Source organism: Oncorhynchus clarkii, chromosome 8, assembly GCF_045791955.1.
Source record: "Oncorhynchus clarkii lewisi isolate Uvic-CL-2024 chromosome 8, UVic_Ocla_1.0, whole genome shotgun sequence".
NCBI lineage: Eukaryota > Metazoa > Chordata > Actinopteri > Salmoniformes > Salmonidae > Oncorhynchus > Oncorhynchus clarkii.
Window position 1 is genome coordinate 13,484,335 of NC_092154.1, and position 19,589 is coordinate 13,503,923.

Sequence of the window (19,589 nt, forward strand, 5' to 3'; positions counted from 1 at the left end):
TTTTGTATCCATTACCCGACTGAGTCCATTCATTTTTACCTGATGTGAGCAAAGAAACATCCTTACTTTTTGTTGAGAACCTATTTAGTTCTGTACTCAGGTTAAATGCTCATACCAGTCGAAATTCCCCCCCCCCCCCCCCTTTTTTTTTGTTGCTGAAAGATGACAGCCAGCGCATAACTGATGTTGCACAATGATTTAAGTCAAAAACTTGACTTAGTCAAATTATTATATATTTTGGCTTAAAGTGACAAATCCAAACTGCCCTCTGTGTTAAAATCCATGTGAATGTGGTGTCTTTTCCTATGATATACAATTATTTTGGGACTGGATTTTATTTAAATGTTACCATCTGCCAGCATAGCATTGTTTATTAACAGAAAAAGCTGCAAAGTTATTCCTCTTTGTGACCGAGATAAGCCAAACAGCCTTGTGTCTACTTGGCCACCTGAGACATGGAGCTAATTAAAATAGGGGGGGAACTTTTGTTTTTGCACCTCCATTTGGGGGGGGGAGAATTATCATAATTGGATCATTTGTAAATTCACTTATCTTGCCATTTTATAAATTGATATAATTGCGCGATAGCAATTACTGCCCCACTGTGTCTAGAAAAATGCATATCAGCTATCTTTTGAATAGTTATCCATATTACGAGAGCGTCAACTATTCATATGGTGGATTCACGGCCGCAATTTATGGAAAATCCCAAACTTTGGAGATCAAAGATAGGTTTGTGGTTTCCATCTGTGGCGAAATGTCTTCTGGATTTCGTTGGTGGATCACATCCAACTTTTAGGTGCATGCACCGCCCCCTACTGTACTAGTGTGAGGCCATTCATTTCTGCAGTACAATTGACAACCATGGCTATGAATGCTAAAAAGCCCACCTTACTGAAGTAGATATTCTTCCATCACTCTCTCTTGGTCTCTGCTCCTCTACCACTCCCTTCACTGCTTTGGCAGACAACACTTTCTGTACTACTCTAACCCTGGCAACCTCAACCTGCCTTTTACCGGACACCTGATCTCCAGCCCCACGGACACCCCCACAGCTAACACACACAACTTTCTCCACCAACTACACATTCCTGCGTCTCATGCCCTCCTGCACACTACTCACATCTATGAATCTCCGTCTTACACACTGTTGCAACATGGCAATAAATTTGACACCTAAATCACCGTAGTATTTTCGGCGCAATTCCCGTAGTATATTTCCCACGCTCTCCACCATTTGTGTCGCACCAAACAGCGGGCATCACTAGACACCAGGAATGTTCCATTTCAACTGATCCTCAACACTTAATGCCACCCCGTTATCACTCATTTCAATGGCACCCTGCTCCGGAGAGTAAAGAAAGTTACATTTGTCTCTAATCGTGTAATCTGGAGCGCCAGCTCCCTCTGGACTGAAGAAACACAGTAAATCATCACTAATCCACTCCGTTCACCAACTCAACCGTCCCCAATCTCTTCTCCACCCAACCTGACACCACGTATGGATCAGCCAAAATTCAAGGATCCATTCTCTCCACAAACCTCTCTCCCACTGGGCCAGAATGATCCTTTCCATCCTGGGGATGAGGCCCAAACTCAGCGGTCCTCAGTGCAGGTACTACATCCATACTCCCGTCAGGTTCCATCTCTGAGCTACTAGAGCACGTATCCCTCTTTTTGCTCGACGCCAATCGTCCTCACCGCACCGCTTTCCTCTACACTCAGCTCCCGCTCATCGGTCATCACTGCACCTGCCACCAAAATTAATTCCCCCTCACTCTCGTCACATTTACTTTCCTTCTCCTGCTCTTCCAAAAGTTATATGCAGTCCTCTACTCCATATTCCTTATCCGCCATCTTCTCCTCCCAGAAGGATTCTGCAATCCCCCACTCCATATTTATTAATAAGGTTTCACTTTCTTCCTTGTACACCATCTTCTTTTCATGATCTCTGCTCTTTTTTTTTGGCGTAGTTTTTTCCCCTCAATCTATGTTATAATGACAAATCCAGCTCGAGACTTCTTCGATGAGTTTTAAAGGGCTGTTGCCATTCAATAAATGTTGCATTACCGCCACCAACTAGACTGGGGTATGAATTCCTTATACTTTGCATTGAAAAAGGGGAAAGTGATAAAATATATATATATATATATATATATATATTCCCGGACTTCAACTCCCGAGTGGCGCAGGGTCTAAGGCAAGAGGCGTCACAGCAGTCCCTGGTTCAATTCCAGGCTGCATCACGTCCAGCCGTGATTGGCAGTCCCATAGGGCAGCGAACAATTGGCCCAGCGTCGTCTGGAGTTGGCCGTCCATTGTAAATAATAATTTGTTATTTACTGACTAGTTAAATAAAAAGAGAACCATTGCTATGAATGCTAAAAAGCCAATCTTACTGAACCATATATTGCTCGTTGGCCTAACCCTCTGTGCTGGCACAGATTTACTACTGACACACATATTCTCAGGATCCCTCTCCCTTGACCCATCTTCCTCTACTTTCTTCAATGCCTCTGCATACGACAACGTCTGCACTACTTTACCCCAGGTAACCTCAACCTGTGTCTCTCGCCTCCGGACACTTCTGATGCCCAGTCACATGGGCACCCCTAAAAATATGGAAGATAGCCCTATTTTGTAAAATACCAAGTTCATATTATGGCAAGAATAGCTCAAATAGGCAAATAGTCCATCATTACTTTAAGACATGAAGGTCAGTCAATCTGGAAAAAACGTGCAGTTGCAAAAACCATCAAGCGCTATGATGAAACTGGCTCTCATGAGGACCACCACAGGAAAGGAAGACCCAGAGTTACCTCTGCTGCAGAGGATAAATTCATTAGAGTTACCAGTCTCAGATTGCAGCCCAAATGCTTCACAGAGTTTAAGAAACAGACACATCTCAACATCAACTGTTCAGAGGAGACTGCGTGAATAAGGCCTCTGTGGTCGAATTGCTGCAAAGAAACCACTACTAAAGGACACCAAGAATAAGAAGAGACTTGCTTGGGCCAAGAAACACGAGCAATGGACATTAGACCGGTGGAAATCTGTCCTTTGATCCGATGAGTCCAAATTTGAGATTTTTGGTTCCAAAAGCTGTGTCTTTGTAACTCAGAGTAGGTGAACGGATGATCTCCGCATGTGTGGTTGCCACCGTGAAGCATGGAGGAGGAGGTGTGATGGTGTGCTTTGCTGGTGACAGTCTGTGATTTATTTAAAATTCAAGGCACACTTAACCAGCATGCCTACCACAGCATTCTGCAGCGATACGCCATCCTATCATTTGTTTTTCAACAGGACAATGATCCAACACACCTCCAGGCTATGTAAGGGCTATTTGACCAAGAAGGAGAGTGATGGATTGCTGCATCAGATGACCTTGCCTCCACAATTACCGGACTTCAACCCAATTGAGATGGTCTGGGATGAGTTGAACCGCAGAGTGAAGGAAAAGCAGCCAACAAGTGCTCAGCATATGTGGAAACTCCTTCAAGACTGTTGGAAAAGCATTCCAGGTTAAACTGGTTGAGAGATGGTCAAGAGTGTGCAAAGCTGTCAAGGCAAAGGTTGGCTACTTTGAAGAATATAAAATATATTTTGATTTGTTGAACACTTTTTTGGTTACTATGTGATTCCATGTGTGTTATTTAATAGATTTGATGTCTTCACTATTGTTCTACAATGTAGAATATAGTAAAATAAAGAAAAACCCTTGAATGAGTAGGTGTGTCCAAACTTTTGACTGGTACTGTATATGTTTTAGATACTTCAAGAGGTCTTAAAATTAAAAATCAAATAGCTTAGTGATTATTGGTTTGACCTCCTGAAAACAATTCATTTCAAGGATCCTGCACATCACTGACCCTTCCAAAATGGTGTTTGGTTTGGGGAGGGGGAAAAAGCGCTCTTTTCCGTCTTGCATCTGGATTGGACAATAATTACACACGTGCTTTAGTCAGTGGTCTTCAAATTGACCCTCCAAGTCCCTCTCCTAAACATTTGAGTTTCAGACATTTGTGCTGACTGGGTAAACCGGCAAGAACTTGAACGGACGTGAGAAACATTGGTACAATGAAGTCTTTATTCGGGAGTCTCGTCTACTGCCTTTTCCTCTTTGTGTCTGATGTATACGGAACGTACCGTTTGAATGGATTCGATCCACAGCAGGTTACTGCTCAAAGTTATGCGCAACGTAGAAATATTGCCCGGCCACCGCTGCGGACCCTCGCTCCTTCAGGTAGGTTTTCAGAGAAAGGTGTCGGTCCCCCATACACCTTTCTATTTGTGTTTGTGTTTTGTGTCATGATACACACTGAATATCACTTGATTGTTTAGCCAAGTACATTTTCCGCCAAAATTGAAAAGAGCTTTTTGAATTCAATTATTTGTCTAATCCGATCAAAATCTCGTGTGCCAACTACTCGTAGTCTGTCCACGAGAGATTAATCCGATAATTTTATACTTCTCCTCATTGGGAACCAACCAAGTATCCGTGCGTAAAAATCGCGTAAAATATGCACGGAACAATTGGTTTTATTATAGCCACTCCTTGAATTGTAGATAATTCTGTCTGCTATAGGTTTTCAAAATTCCAGTAATTTTTAACCTGGTTTTCCAGAAATCCTGGTTGGAGATTCCTTTTGGGAACGTTACCAGAATTTTGCAACCCTAGTCTGCTATGTGGAAATTCTAATACGTGTACAAAGGTACTGGGACATATGCATTCCATGTTCATGCAGTTCAACAGGGCAATATCATTATAGATTTACATTGACTTTTTTTAACCATACAATTTCAAATTTGACAAATTGTACTTGATTTTGCTTTATTGGCTAAACAATGACATCCAAGTTTATAAGACTGATACCATATCTGTCAAATCTATATGTGCTACAAGACTAAATGCATGTGTAAGTAATTTACATTTTATAACATTTTATAAGTGCGATATTCTTCTATGCTGGTTCGAAACGAGCCAAGCGGCTACCAGCTCAAATGTCACTCATGCTTCAAAAACTAATCAGTATTCTCATGCTAACTCTTAAAGCAAGCGGAGTTCATTCTCACATCAACAACACACCCATAACTATAATTTATACAAACTCACATCGAAACTATAATTCATAGACTCACAGCTTTCCCATTTGCTGACTAACTAATTTGCTCTACCGCTCCTCCTCCCCTCCTCTGGTGGCCCCTAGTTCACGCCAGTGCATACAGGCATAGAGGCTATCACTACCACCACCAGCCACCAGGGATCCACCTGCCCGTGGTTTACCAACAACCTGGCCCTCTATCTCCACCCGTGGCTTACCCCAGATCCTCTGTCCCCTTACCACCTTACCAACACAGAGCGCCACCGTCGGTGTACAACCTATACCAAGACCTTTCACCTCCAGTAATTCACCACCACCCGTTTAAAGTTTTTTTTCCACCAGTGAGCCACCACCACAAATTCATAGGTAAATGTCCACACATTTTACCTCTGGTACAGCCTAAAACTACTACAGTGCCAACGACCCCTGTGGTGTACCTACCCACCACAGTTCCAACTCTACCATCAGTGACTACATTGCAACCGGTGATGACCACCTTGCCACTGGAGGTGACCACCACCCCCGTGCCGCCAACACTACCTGTCAGTACCCAAAGCGGCGTCGTCATCACCACCACCAGTGTGGAGACAGGTAGAAGCCAGGTTTCCCTTCCTACCCAACCAATTCAATCCATAGTTGTCCAGGTCAGGACTACTGTCACATAATCAACCATTCTCAATGATCATTTCATCACATAATCAACCAGCCAGAATTCATGTTATTTGCAATCTAATAATGACAAAACACCATACAATACTGGGGTGAAGCGTTCCAGGACAAGTCAAAAAATACTTTCTTATTCTCTGCAGTTTATCATTTGGAACAGAAAAACTATGAATAACTGGATATACATTTAAATACTTTTCACTGCATTAGAAGGATATATATATATATTTTTTTTTTTCTGAAAAAAACGAATCAGTTTTGACAACAGGATGATTAAAGAAGGATACTGGTATCAATTAAAATGATGCACCAGTTGGGATGTCAAAGCTTAATGAAGCCTTGCAATTCAATTTGACCTTTCACAGTCCAATCCTGAACTATTGACATAGAAGAACGGTTAAGAGGTGAAAGGATACAGTATGGCTCCATGAAAGGCATAATATACTGTAATAACTAACCTCTAAACCGTCTAACTGAAATGATGCACAACTCATGGCCTTGCAAACCCCTCTTTCATCCTATAACTCAAGCAACCAGAGTTGTGCATCCCCCAAACAACCATGAGAAATGTCATTTTTTTGTGTAGCTGAATTGTTTCAACTTTCTTCATGGACACTAATATGAATGAATGTCGCTTTTCAATCCACAAACTAGGGCTACATGTGTGTGTCAATGAAATGAGTTTGTATGAAATAAACTGGGCTTTTCAGTGTGAACATATGGCCATTTTGTTAAGAGCTGCAATGCTTCTGGTTTGCCACCAGCGACAGACAATTCGTGCAGGAGCCGTCCCCTGGACCTGGTCTTCATCATCGACAGCTCCCGCAGCGTGCGCCCTGGCGAGTTTGAGAAGGTCAAGATCTTCCTGGCCGACATGGTCGACACCTTGGACGTGGGACCAGAAGCCACCCGTGTGGCCGTGGTCAACTATGCCAGCACGGTCAAGATCGAGTTCCTGCTCAAGGCTCACCTGAACAAGCCCAACATGAAGCAGGCTATCACCCGCATCGAGCCCCTCGCCGCCGGCACCATGACTGGCCTGGCCATCAAGTCGGCCATGACCGAGGCCTTCACCGAAGAGTCAGGCGCCCGGCCAAAGTCAAAGAACATCGCCAAAGTGGCCATCATCGTGACAGACGGGCGTCCTCAGGACCAGGTGGAGGAGGTGTCAGCGGCTGCCCGGGGGTCCGGCATCGAGATCTACGCGGTGGGGGTGGACCGAGCCGACATGACCTCTTTGAGGCTGATGGCCAGCAACCCTCTGGAAGACCACGTGTTCTACGTGGAGACCTACGGCGTCATCGAGAAGCTCACCTCCAAATTCAGGGAGACCCTGTGTGGTATGACTGAGCAGGGTGGAGGAGGAGACTAGTCTAAACCGTAAACGTTGGTTTTAGTCTGAGAATGTGTAGCGTCTACAGGGGTGGTTTAATCTGTTTTCTCTTTAGCACTTCATTTTGAATCCTTAGGTTTGCTATTCAAGTGTAAATTATACGTTGACCAAATGGTAAAGAGAAAAAACACACCTCACGTGGATTAAAGGTTTATATACCCTGGTACTAGATTCCAGCCCATTGGAAAGTAGTTCGGCCATTTGTCTACTCTGGGCTTGTTTCCCCACATTTAGATTAAACCTAGTCACAGATTAAAAATCTATTTTAATGGAGAATCTCTATTGAAAGTGCCTCTTAGTCCAGGAGTAGGCTTAATCTGGGTCTGGGAAACCCGCCCCAAGAGTTTTTACCAATCTTGGTCTCTAGTGAACAGTCAGGTATGGTTCCTCACTTTAAGTAACAGACAGGATGGTCCTTCAACAAGTGCAAGGTGATCGAAGAGGTAACTGCTCATTAACGATTGACCAATGAGAAATCAAAGCGTCATGCCACACACAGATCGCTTTGAATCTGTCAATCGTACAGCTTTGTTTAAAATGATCAGAATACTGTTCTAAAATCTTCAAAGTCATTTTGAATAGTAAATTGACTTTTTTTTCATAACATTCTAATATTTATTAACTTGAATGTTGTGTACATTTTAATATTGTTTTTAAAATGTATTTATTTTTTATGTTAACTGTCCCCCTTCTATGTTTGCAATGGGCCTTGACTGAGTTTGTGTATGGTCCACCAGCTTTCCAGTCACATTAGGTGGCCTTCAGTGTATAGCTGGCCTTATTTCAATAGTCTATTGATATACTTCCATACACATTTTTGAAGCTTGGAACTCAGACAATACAACACACAGTCTTTTGCGTCTACAATTTCATCAAACAGGCTATGGAAAAATGTCTCTAACTTCTGCACTTACACGCACATGCTCAAAAACATGTCTTAGTTCATTTTGCTATGGTATCTATACTTGTTATGCTATTTATACTATATACAGAAATGAGGTTTTCTTAGAGAAATTAGATTATAAATGGGTTATAAACGACCAGCGTTTATATATGGTAAGTATGTTTGATAATATGGCTTCTTCAGATCACTTTTGAATGCATACAAGCTATAACCGTTCCAAACTTACCAGCCTATGAAATTGTACCCATGCTGCTTTGTGTGTAGCTTGATGGTGGCTTCACTTAACCCCAACTTATTCCAGGTTGGGACCCCTGTGACATGGGACACGACTGTGAGGACATGTGTGTTAGCAGCAGCAGCAACAACTCCTATCACTGCGAGTGTCGGGAAGGGTATCTCTTGAACACGGACAAGAAAACATGTTCCCAGAGTCAGACACGTAAACCTCCCCACTATGTTTGCAAAGGACCTTGGCTGAGTTGCATTGAAGGTGTATGGTCCAACAGCTTTCCAGCCACAGTGTATAGCTGGCACTATGTCAATATATACTTCCATACAGCTTTTTGAAGCTTGCAAATATTGCCACTGGAACTCAGATAATACAAGTGTCCTTTGCATCCACAATTTCATCAAACAGGCTATGGCAAAATGTGTCCCTATATGTGTGTGTGTGTGTATATATATATATATATATATATATATATATATATATATATATATATATATATATATATATATATATATATATATATATATATATATATATATATATATATATATATACATGTTATGGTATCTTCACAAATGAGCGTTTCTATCAAATTGCCATCCAGGAATGAAATTGAATAAATGAGTTATAAATGACCATTACATACAGTGAGGTAAGTATGTTTGATAGTATGGCTTCTTCAGAGTACTACCCCAGATCACCTTTACTTAGAATCCTTATGCATACAAACTAACAGTTTCAAATATGATGCCAGCCTATGAAATTGTACCCATGCTGCTAGCTTGTCAGCTCCTTCCCTTAACCCCGGCTTATTCCAGGTGTGGACCCCTGTGCCATGGGACACGACTGTGAGCACATATGTGTCAGCAGCAACGCGTCCCATCACTGCAAGTGTCGGAAGGGCTATATCTTGAACCTGGACCAGAAAACGTGTACTCTGAAACGTAAGAGTCAGTGGGCTAACTGTGGTTGTATTCTAAATATGCCTCCTTTATATAATTTGAACTTTATGTTGAGTCTGCTCAGATGCTCGACCCGTTATGGATGGTGATCACAGAAGATCTCTAATTTGCTTGTTTTCTTATAAGCAGCATATGATTGATAAGTCTTCATTCCGCTTTTAAAATCCAACTGGTGCACAATCAATATTACTACTTGATTCACCTTTGGTTTTCCATTTGCCGAACACTTTGTAACACTCGCTAGGTTGCTTCAACGTTGTCATAGCATTGTGTTCCTGTCATGGCCATGCAAATGGAACCAAACTCTCTGTGCTGTCCGTCTTGCCTACTAGAGAACACGAGAGCAAAACCAGGATAGGTAAGGGATTAGTTTTGGGGTATGTCTACTGCTATCAAAGAGGATCAGTTGAAAGTAGGTAAAGTACTTCTACATGGTCATGTTTAGTATGGAGAAAATGTTCCAGACACTACCTGATCTAGTCCAATAAGAACACATTTATTTTCCAGTGCAAAACACCTTTTGCTACGATGTACTCTACTGAACACAACCCTGGTCTGTAGAAGAACAATTGCAAGCCCTACTAGTATATGGAACTCAACAGTATAACAACATTAGTTGGGAGGTATTGAGTGAGAGGCTCCTCCTGTGTGGTGTTATCTACTGTACAGTTGAAGTCGGAAGTTTACATACACCTTAGACAAATACATTTAAACTCAGTTTTTCACAATTTCTGACATTTAATCCTAGTAAAAATTCCATGTTTTAGGTCAGTTAGGATCACCACTTTATTTTAAGAACTTGAAATGTCAGAATAATAGTATAGAAAAGGATTTATTTCAGCTTTTATTTTTCATCACATTCCCAGTGGGTCAGATGTTTACATACACTCAATTAGTATTTGGTAGCATTGCCTTTAAATTGTTTAACTTGGGTCAAACGTTTCAGGTAGCCTTCCACAAGCTTCCCACAATAAGTTGGGTGAATTTTGGCCCATTCCTCCTGACAGAGCTGGTATAACTGAGTCAGGTTTGTAGTCCTATGTCCTCGCACACACTTTTTCAGTTCTTCCCACAAATTTTCTATAGGATTGAGGTCAGGGCTTTGTGATGGCCACTCCAATACCTTGACTTTGTTGTCCTTAAGCCATTTTGTCACAACTTTGGAAGTATGCTTGGGGTCATGGTCCATTTGTAAGACCCATTTGCGACCAAGCTTTAACTTCCTGACGGATGTCTTGATGTTGCTTCAATATACTTTTCCTACCTCAGGATGTCATCTATTTTGTGAAGTGCACCAGTCCCTCCTGCAGCAAAGCACCACCACAACATGATGCTGCCACCCCCGTGCTTCACGGTTGGGATGGTGTTCTTCGGCTTGCAAGCCTCACCCTTTTTCCTCCAAACATAACGATGGTCATTATAGCCAAACAGTTCTATTTTTGTTTTATCAGGCCAAAGGGCATTTCTCCAAAAAGTACGATCTTTGTCCCCATGTGCAGTTGCAAACCGTAGTCTGGCTTTTTTATGGCTGTTTTGGAGCAGTGGCTTCTTCCTTGCTGAGCGGCCTTTCAGGTTATGTCAATATAGGACTTGTTTTACTGTGGATATAGATAATTTTGTGCCGGTTTCCTCCAGCATCTTCAAGGTCCTTTGCTGCTGTTCTGGGATTGATTTGCCCTTTTCGCACCAAAGTACGTTCATCTCTAGGAGACAGAACGCATCTCCTTCCTGCGCGGTATGACGGCTGCGTGGTCCCATGGTGTTTATACTTGCGTACTATTGTTTGTACAGATGAATGTGTTATCTTCAGGCAACCTTGCTCCCAATGATGAACCAGACTTGTGGAGGTCTATAATTTTTTTCTGAGGTCTTGGCTGATTTCTTTTGATTTTCCCATGATGTCAAGCAAAGAGGCACTGAGTTTGAAGGTAGGCCTTGAAATACATCCACAGGTAAACCTCCAAAAGGCTAATTGACATAATTTGAGTCGATCACAAGCTTCTAACGCCATGACATCATTTTCTGGAATTTTACAAGCTGTTTAAAGGCACAGTCAACTTTGTGTATGTAAACGTCTGACCCACTGGAATTGTGATACAGTGAAATAATCTGTAAACAATTGTTGGAAAAATTACGTGTCATGCACAAAGTAGATGTCCTAACCGACTTGCCAAAACTATAGTTTGTTGACAAGAAATTTGTGGAGTGGTTGAAAAACAAGTTTTAATGGCTCCAACCAGTGAATGTCAACTTCCGACTTCAACTGTATTTACATACATTATGTAATATTTAACACTAACGTGAAATATTGCTCTGTCCCAACATGAAGAGATTAAGGCGGTGGTGGTGGTGGAGGACCCTTGTAAGTGTGAAGCCAGACTGGCTTTCCAGATGCAGACACAGGCCGCCCTCCAGGAGATCACTGCCAGACATATCCTTTCTGTTAGTTCACAGTAGGAAAAGAACTGACCGCAGCACTCAATATAGGCTGAAGACTCAGTGGTATGCCTCCTTCAAAGCAATTCATGGGTTATCTTGAATGCCTTTTATGATTAATGGGCTGGGTTGCATGATCTACCATGACATTATGCGGTTTAGATTTGTGGAAGCAAATGCTACTTTGTCAACTGGATAATCTGATGTTGTAGATCAATTGTAAAAAAATATATGTATATGAAAAGGTTATAAATGAGTTTTTCAGATGTAACTGTTTATTAACCTTTTATTCAAGTTAGCTTATTCCTAATGTTTTACCACGGAAAAAGAATTGCCTTTACTCTTCTCACTAGCTGACATGACAGGAAGGGTGGAACAGATTGAGAACATTTTGGGACCTGTCTAAGTTGAGGAAGAAACGGTAAGTAACAATTCCCTATGAGGAAGACTAGGTTGAAACCTTCCAACTCTGACCTCTGTGTATTTGTTTACCCTCAGCAGGGTCAGCCAACCTCCGATGGCCCCGCCATCAGTCACGGACCACTGCAACACAGGCATGTACTACTACTGCTGTCCTCCATCACATCGGCGGATATCGACAACAACAGACAGTGGAACTTTGGATAAACAACACTGCAACAGCTAGAAGGAAATTATGTCAGTCCATGGTTCTTTAAACAAGCTATTGGTCTTAGGTCAGGACTGTATCAGGGAATTATGGGAGCTAATGGTGTCAGTCTGTCCATATATGAGCATCAGGTTCCCACGAAACGTTACAGTATATAACGGTATACACCTTTTAGAAATGTGCTAAATACATCTATTGTATTAATTCATTTTCATCAACTCTGCTTCAGCTAACACATTAGAAATTAGTTTTTGGAAGTTTCTTTGAAGTATATTGAGAAAAATTGAAATCATGTTCAGTAGGGACCAGTCAGTGAGGGCAGTGCTTTTAAGATTTTGTTTTATTTTAACAGATTTTAGAAACGTTATACTATATGATCATTTCCAATCTAGTAGAAATATGTCATTTGTTTTTTGTGCCCGCCATATAAGGTATTTTTGTTAGGTTGTGTCAGTGCAAAATGTTGAACGCTATAATGTGAGGATAATGTACAACCCTATGTGTGCTGTGTACGTCAGAATAAAAAAACGAATGTACTGAATATGTGACAATCAAGACCAGGAGAGGAAGTTATTTTGCACAGTACCTTTATCCATTGAACTACTTGATGAATATTAAATGGGAAGTTCAGTATTTTACAAGTTGTTAGATTGTTTCTCCCTCTGAAAGTAGTCTAGACCAGAAGAAACAGTACTCCATGGTTCAGTTTCCTTAACAGCCTCTAAAAACCTAATGAGAGGTCGACGGAAAATGGCAAGAAATGTGCAAGTTAACAGGCGGGACACAAACAGACAAATAACAGCACAATACAACAGTGGTGTGCAGAACGGCATCTCGGAATGAACAACTCGTCGGTCCTTGTCACGGATGGTCTATTGGTCGACCACACCAGGTTCCACTCATATCAGCTAAAAGCAAAAAGAAGTGGCGCCAGTGGGCACGCGATCACCAACACTGGACAATTTGAGGGGTGGAAAAATATTGCCTGGTTTGATGAATCCCGGTTCCTCTTGCCTCACGTTAAGTTAGGATTTGGTGTATGCAGCAGGAGTCCATGGCCCCTTCGTGCCTGGTGTCAATGGAATAGGCTGGTTGCAATGGTGTAATGGTGTGGGGAATGTTTTCCTGGCACACGTTAGGTCCCTTAATCACAATTGAACAAAGTTTGAACGCCACACCTTGTAGAATCCATGCCCAAAGAATTCAGGCTGTTCTGGACCCGGTACTAGATGGGTGTACCTAATAAACTGGCAACTGAGTGTTTGTGTGTAAATATATATATGACACCAACATCTCAGATTCAAAACAAAGAGTCACACGTGTTTTTAACAGCACACCAAGTTTGACCCCGCACTCTGACTAGTGACTATCTGGTGGTAGCAAGTGCATTACTTATGTACATACCGGTATTCACATTTTCGATACATACTGCTATAATTCTGTACACTACATGTAGATACAAAAGAAGCTCTATGTGGTATTTGTTATATAAACCTGAGCTCCCTACGCTTAGGTGTCAGTATAGGAAAGCAAATATTTAAGTCCCGCAACGATATTTATGTTAACACTGTGTTAAAATGTACTCTGGCTGTATGGTAGCAGTGAGACCTTTCAGAAACGTATAGCATTGGAAGAAAGGGAACGATCCTTCCATTCATGGATCCAGCAATGCAGGAGTTTTGAAAGAGTTTACAATATTCTGTTCCTGCTGAATCTCAGTGAGATGCAACTTTTACTATAACCTACAATAAAAATAACCATATTTTTGAGGTGATTCAGAGAAATAAACAAACATTCATTCCAAAGAGTGCCTTCGGAAGTTTTTGGCAATGGTCAAGGTGCAAACATGCCGTGAACCAGTTCAATTGAAGAGGACCCAGTTCAAATAGAGATCACATGCGGTTGAAGTGTGGTTGTACAATGGAATTTATAATTACCTTGTTCTGATGGACTAATTTAGCACAAGTGCCTCCAAATACCTTATTTCAACCACATGTGACCTCTATATTTGAACTGCGGCTCCTCCTCAATGGAACTGGGTCACCGCATGTTCTTTTGGCAAATTGCTCATCGCTAAAAGAGCTGAAGAAGGCGCTGAAGATTTTCTGTCTGGAATGAGTATTTGTTCATTTGTCTGAATCACCTGAGAAATACAGTTGATCTGTCTGTTATGTCTGTGTGAGGTACTCAGTCAAACATTTACCTCAGGTCTAGTTTGGATTATTTTACTAGCCAGCTGTTTTCTGTTTGCTTGCTATTTCAGTGGCTACACGGTCTACAACACAGTCTTTGTTCAAACAGTGGAAACCGTAAAAATGTTTCCCTTATACTTAGGTGGGAGGGAACGCACATACATACACCCACATGCAAGGACACACACACATACACCCAACTTTGGAAACGTTTTACGACAGCCATGGGTGGTGCAGCACAGATCTCTTTAAAATCTAGGGGAAACACTGACATGGAACCCCTCAAAGACACGACCTTCAACCTTTGACCCACATATACCCAAACTAAGCCAAAGCCCGATACCCCTAAGTAGAAGCCTGCTCTCCCCTGTCTACTATTCAAAACAATACAAAGTGCAACGCCTCAACCAGTCATCAACGATGTCATGCAGGGTTGAGGTCAAATTAATTTCAATTTTGGAAGTTAACTGAGTTTCCAACTTGAATTAAAATAAAATTGACCTCAACCTTGATGGTAAACATAATTTGTATTTCAAAACCATAATGTAAGTATTGCTGATTCTTCCTGTCCTCATTCAACACGTCTAACAGTTCGTCAAACAGTTTACAGCTATGGCTGGATGGTAAGTTGTCAGTGATAATGATTTATAACGCAGTTCTTTGATGGTGAGGGGCTGATTGATGCCTGCCCTGTTTCTGCCAGACCATGAGTGGACTTTGACACTCTGTGTTAATTCTCACAGCAAACAACAATGTTTGGGGCACTGGAAAAATGCACCAGTTGCCGGGTGCCCCACCCCACACACACACATATCCTTCCTTATGGTGTAGACTGAGGCCAACCTGCAAAGAGCAAATATGAAAAAGGTGATGGCTGAATGAGCATCGACACAGCATTTGAAAGTAGTAGTATAACTACTTTTCTATCAAGGTAGTGTAACGTCTGCTTCCAACTCACACTCTCAAACACAGATCCCTTGAACGCAGCTCATTTTCCAGCCCACTTTCCAGCTCACATTCTCAAACACACAGATCCCCTGAACAGAGTTCACTCTCCAGATCCCAAACACCTGAATTCTGATGACCTGTTCACACACCTGTATGTCATTATCACACACTATTTAGTTCAGTTCTTTGAACCACATCACTGTGAGGTATTGTTTGTTTTGTGACACACTTTAATTTGGAGGGCTGGTTTTCATTGTAATTTAATCCTCCCGTGTATGATAGTGTTTGCCGGCCTCACTTAACGACACCTATTCCCTGCCAAATCAGATTTCCTGTTATCAGCCTATTGCCTGATCTCCCTGACAACATTACTAGCCTTTTCCCTGACTGTACTGTTGCCTTTTTGGACCCCTCTGTATGACCTTCTGCCTGCCCCTGGACCCAGCTACCTGCCTCCTCCTGTGTATGACCTTCTGCCTGCCCCTGGACCCAGCTACCTGCCTCCTCCTGTGTATGACCTTCTGCCTGTCCCTGGACCCAGCTACCTGCCTCCTCCTGTGTATGACCTTCTGCCTGCCCCTGGACCCAGCTACCTGCCTCCTCCTGTGTATGACCTTCTGCCTGCCCCTGGACCCAGCTACCTGCCTCCTCCTGTGTATGACCTTCTGCCTGCCCCTGGACCCAGCTACCTGCCTCCTCCTGTGTATGACCTTCTGCCTGCCCCTGGACCCAGCTACCTGCCTCCTCCTGTGTATGACCTTCTGCCTGCCCCTGGACCCAGCTACCTGCCTCCTCCTGTGTATGACCTTCTGCCTGCCCCTGGACCCAGCTACCTGCCTCCTCCTGTGTATGACCTTCTGCCTGCCCCTGGACCCAGCTACCTGCCTCCTCCTGTGTATGACCTTCTGCCTGCCCCTGGACCCAGCTACCTGCCTCCTCCTGTGTATGACCTTCTGCCTGCCCCTGGACCCAGCTACCTGCTCCTCCTGTGTATGACCTTCTGCCTGCCCCTGGACCCAGCTACCTGCCGCCTCCTGTGGTCCTTTAACAATAAACACCTTGAAACAAGCTCTCTGTCTCCCATCTTGTTCATTACAGGTAGTGTATTAGTTTTCTGTTTATTCTGTGGTCTGCTGTGCATTAGCCTTGCCTACCAGGACAACCTTTATGTTTAGTGCATTGTGTGCCTATAGACATGCCTCTCTATAGGCTATTTATTAGAGGCTGTCATCAGTCTATACCCCAGTAACTACTTCAGTGCCCTTCTCTCCTCCTCTGTGTGTCTTCCCTTTGATCTGCCTGAACCCAACCACACACTCTGAAGGTAGATGGGCTGTAAAGGAAGTGGCTACTGAACAGGCCATAGTTCCTTCCTCCTTTTTAAGGAGGACACGTGACCTATCTCAGATCATTCTGGGAATTTCTCACCTAGAAAAAGTCTGCTCACATTTTTGTCTGTGAGCGTCCTTTCCTGAGTGTAACGTTTTAGTCTGAGTTTCAGACGGAAGCAATAGACCATGTTACAAATGGAAAACATCTGTCTTGTACTGATGCATACTACCGAATGTTGATTTGATTGCTTCTTTGCGATAGTAATGGCATCTTTTTGTAGACACTAACTCCACCATGGTTTGTTGGATATAGCACATGGGGAAATGAATGCAGTTTTTGGATAAACGTCTGTGGTAAACACAGGTTTAGGAGATTTTATACGTTTTGTTCTGAGATCATCAGCTAACGTCACTTTTTAGTGAACTTTGAAGAATTTATGTCATTTAAAAAGCACAAAAGCTTCATAATTCATAAAGGTAATGTTAACTGACTGATATTATCGCATATAATAAAACATTAAGCTTGTCTTAACCTCAGACCTTATTTTCTGCATTTATCCCCAAACCCTATTCTTTCCCTATGAATTTTTGCCGTAAGAATGGCTGAAATTACCAGAGGGAACTCATTTTGGGGTTTTAGGACTTAAAGCTGGCAACATCTATGACCATAGGCCTACTAATGTTGGCTTATAGAGATAATAATGCCTATTTTTTGTATGCACTAACTCCGCCATGGTTCGTTGGACAAAGCCTATGGGGAAAATGAATGCCGTTTTTGTAGTGTTTTGGATAAATGCCAAAAAATAAGGTCTGTGGTAAACACAGGCTTAGGAGATCTTATATGTTTTGTTCTATGAGAATCTTCATCAGCTCACGTCACTTTTTGTGAACTTTTAAAGGCTTCGTAATTCATAAAGGTCATGTTAACTGGCTGCTTTATCTCACAGAACAAAATCTCCTAAACCTGTGTTAACCTTTGACCATATTTTCAGAGTTAATTCCAAAACCCTATTTTTTCCCCATTCATGGAAAAGATGGCGGAAGCGAACGCTGGTGTGGATCTTGAATCGAATGGCGGTAGAATCAAGGATAATTAGACTATTGTCCAAAAGAACTGAAAACTCGGCAAAGTAGCGCTCAGTGCTGAGAATGTCGCTTGTTGGAGTACGGTTTATTAATGAGGAGCAATTGATCGAATTACCAATCTTGAAGATTCCATTTGAGATATCCAGACTGGTAGAGAGAGTGCTGGGTAAAGTGAAGGCTGTGAGGATTACAAGAGGCGGACTTGTTTAGATTTTTTTTGTACTTCTGATGATCAGAAGGATTGTGTGTTGCGTTTTACCCGATTTGATAAGTTTGACATGTTGTGTGTGTCTCAAGGGAGTAATATCTGGCGTCTCGTGGGAAGCCGATGTTACAGAGATGGAAAATATTCTTGCATTGATTGATGCACATCGGATGACTCGTGTGGTGAATAAAGAAAAAGTGAAGTCTGTTTTGTTGTTTGATATGGAGTCTCTCCCTACTCAGGTCCAGTTGGGGAATATAAAATAGAGAATCAGATACTGTATCCCAAGACCAATGCAGTGTGATCACTGTAACGCTTTTGGACATGTTTCAAGTGTTTGCAGAAGGGAGAAGCCGAGATGTCCAAGTTGTGGAAAAGATGATGTAATGTGTTTTAAAAGTGATGAAAATGTGACATGTTGCAATTGTGGTGGAAACCATGAAGCCATGTCTTTGGAATGCCCAACAAGGGTGAAAGACAATGAGGTGGCCATTGTCAGGGCTGTCCAGAGCATTTCATATGCAATGGCTGTTAAAAGGGTTGAGGGTTCGAATGGTACTACTGTCGAGTCCATGGTGGTGGATAGGCCTTCACCAGCAGGACCCAGATATTTTAAAGGTTAAGAAGATGGACTTTGTGGCCTTTATAGCTATGGGGATTAATGGCACTACCAAGGTGGAGAGGAAGTCCAGGAAAATATATATAATTGTAGATGTGGTTCCTAGGACTGAAAGGAGTTGCAGGAAGTATTGTCACAAGCCGTACCACCCTCTCAGGCACTAGAAACTGCCCTTAACAAAAAATATTGCAGTTTTGAAACTGTAGTAAAAATTCAGTTACTGCAGTTGACTGTGATATTTTGTACTTAGGAATTGCAGAATAACTGGAGTGTACTGCATTTAAACTGCTGGTAAACTGCACTCTAACTGCAGTTACACTGAAAAATTACTGCAGTAAAAAAAGGGTTATTTTGGACACAGTATTTGAAGCATACTGCAGTTGATTTGCAATCTTTTTCGTATTGGTGAGAAGGGAAAAATGGAGGATTGATGGAACAAGTGGGAGTTTTTGTCAATGTACTATTTTTATTTGGGTCGATTAAGTTAAGGAAAACTATCATGTATGGACTTAGTTTTTACTTCATAAAAAAAAAATCCGTCCAGTTGGTGGCGTAAACCCACCTTTTTAGGTTGTAGTTCGCCATAAAAACCACAGGAGAATTTCTCAATTTTCCCATATGGCTGGCTGAACGAACCGGAAGTCACTCATTTCCGGGTTTTAGGACTGCAAGCAGGCGAGCTCTATATCACATTAATTAACTGACTGCTTATGTATAAGACATGTGCATTACTCAGCAAAGTACAAAAAAAATCTAAGATAAAAAATACACAAATGAAGGGGATAAACAAATCACAAGAAAATCATAATATGGACACATAATCAACTAATAATGTGGTCAACTCTGCCACCTGTTTTTACAAGAAAGGAAAATAGGTGAACATTTGGA

At 42.0% G+C, this 19,589-nt stretch overlaps 1 protein-coding gene across 2 annotated transcripts; it reads left to right on the forward strand.

The window, feature by feature from the left end:
• Positions 1-4,077: 4,077 nt before the first annotated feature.
• Positions 4,078-12,098, forward strand: LOC139415521 (matrilin 3a). Of its 2 annotated transcripts, XM_071163627.1 has the most exons (5): positions 4,078-4,243; positions 6,533-7,108; positions 9,113-9,238; positions 11,586-11,687; positions 12,043-12,098. In XM_071163627.1, exons 1-5 carry the CDS (start codon positions 4,078-4,080, stop codon positions 12,096-12,098), a joined length of 1,026 nt encoding a protein of 341 aa, XP_071019728.1. The 2 variants fall into 2 exon arrangements, with proteins under 2 accessions (XP_071019728.1, XP_071019729.1); XM_071163628.1 differs by lacking the exon at positions 9,113-9,238.
• The last annotated feature ends 7,491 nt before the right edge of the window (positions 12,099-19,589 follow it).

Coding starts and splice junctions, on each gene's coding strand:
- LOC139415521 (XM_071163627.1), top strand. CDS start 4,078: ATGAAGTCTTTATTCGGGAGTCTCGTCTACTGCCTTTTCCTCTTTGTG. Junction 7,109..9,112: donor ATTCAGGGAGACCCTGTGTG/GTATGACTGAGC, acceptor GGCTTATTCCAG/GTGTGGACCCCTGTGCCATG. Junction 11,688..12,042: donor CCAGGAGATCACTGCCAGAC/ATATCCTTTCTG, acceptor TACTCTTCTCAC/TAGCTGACATGACAGGAAGG.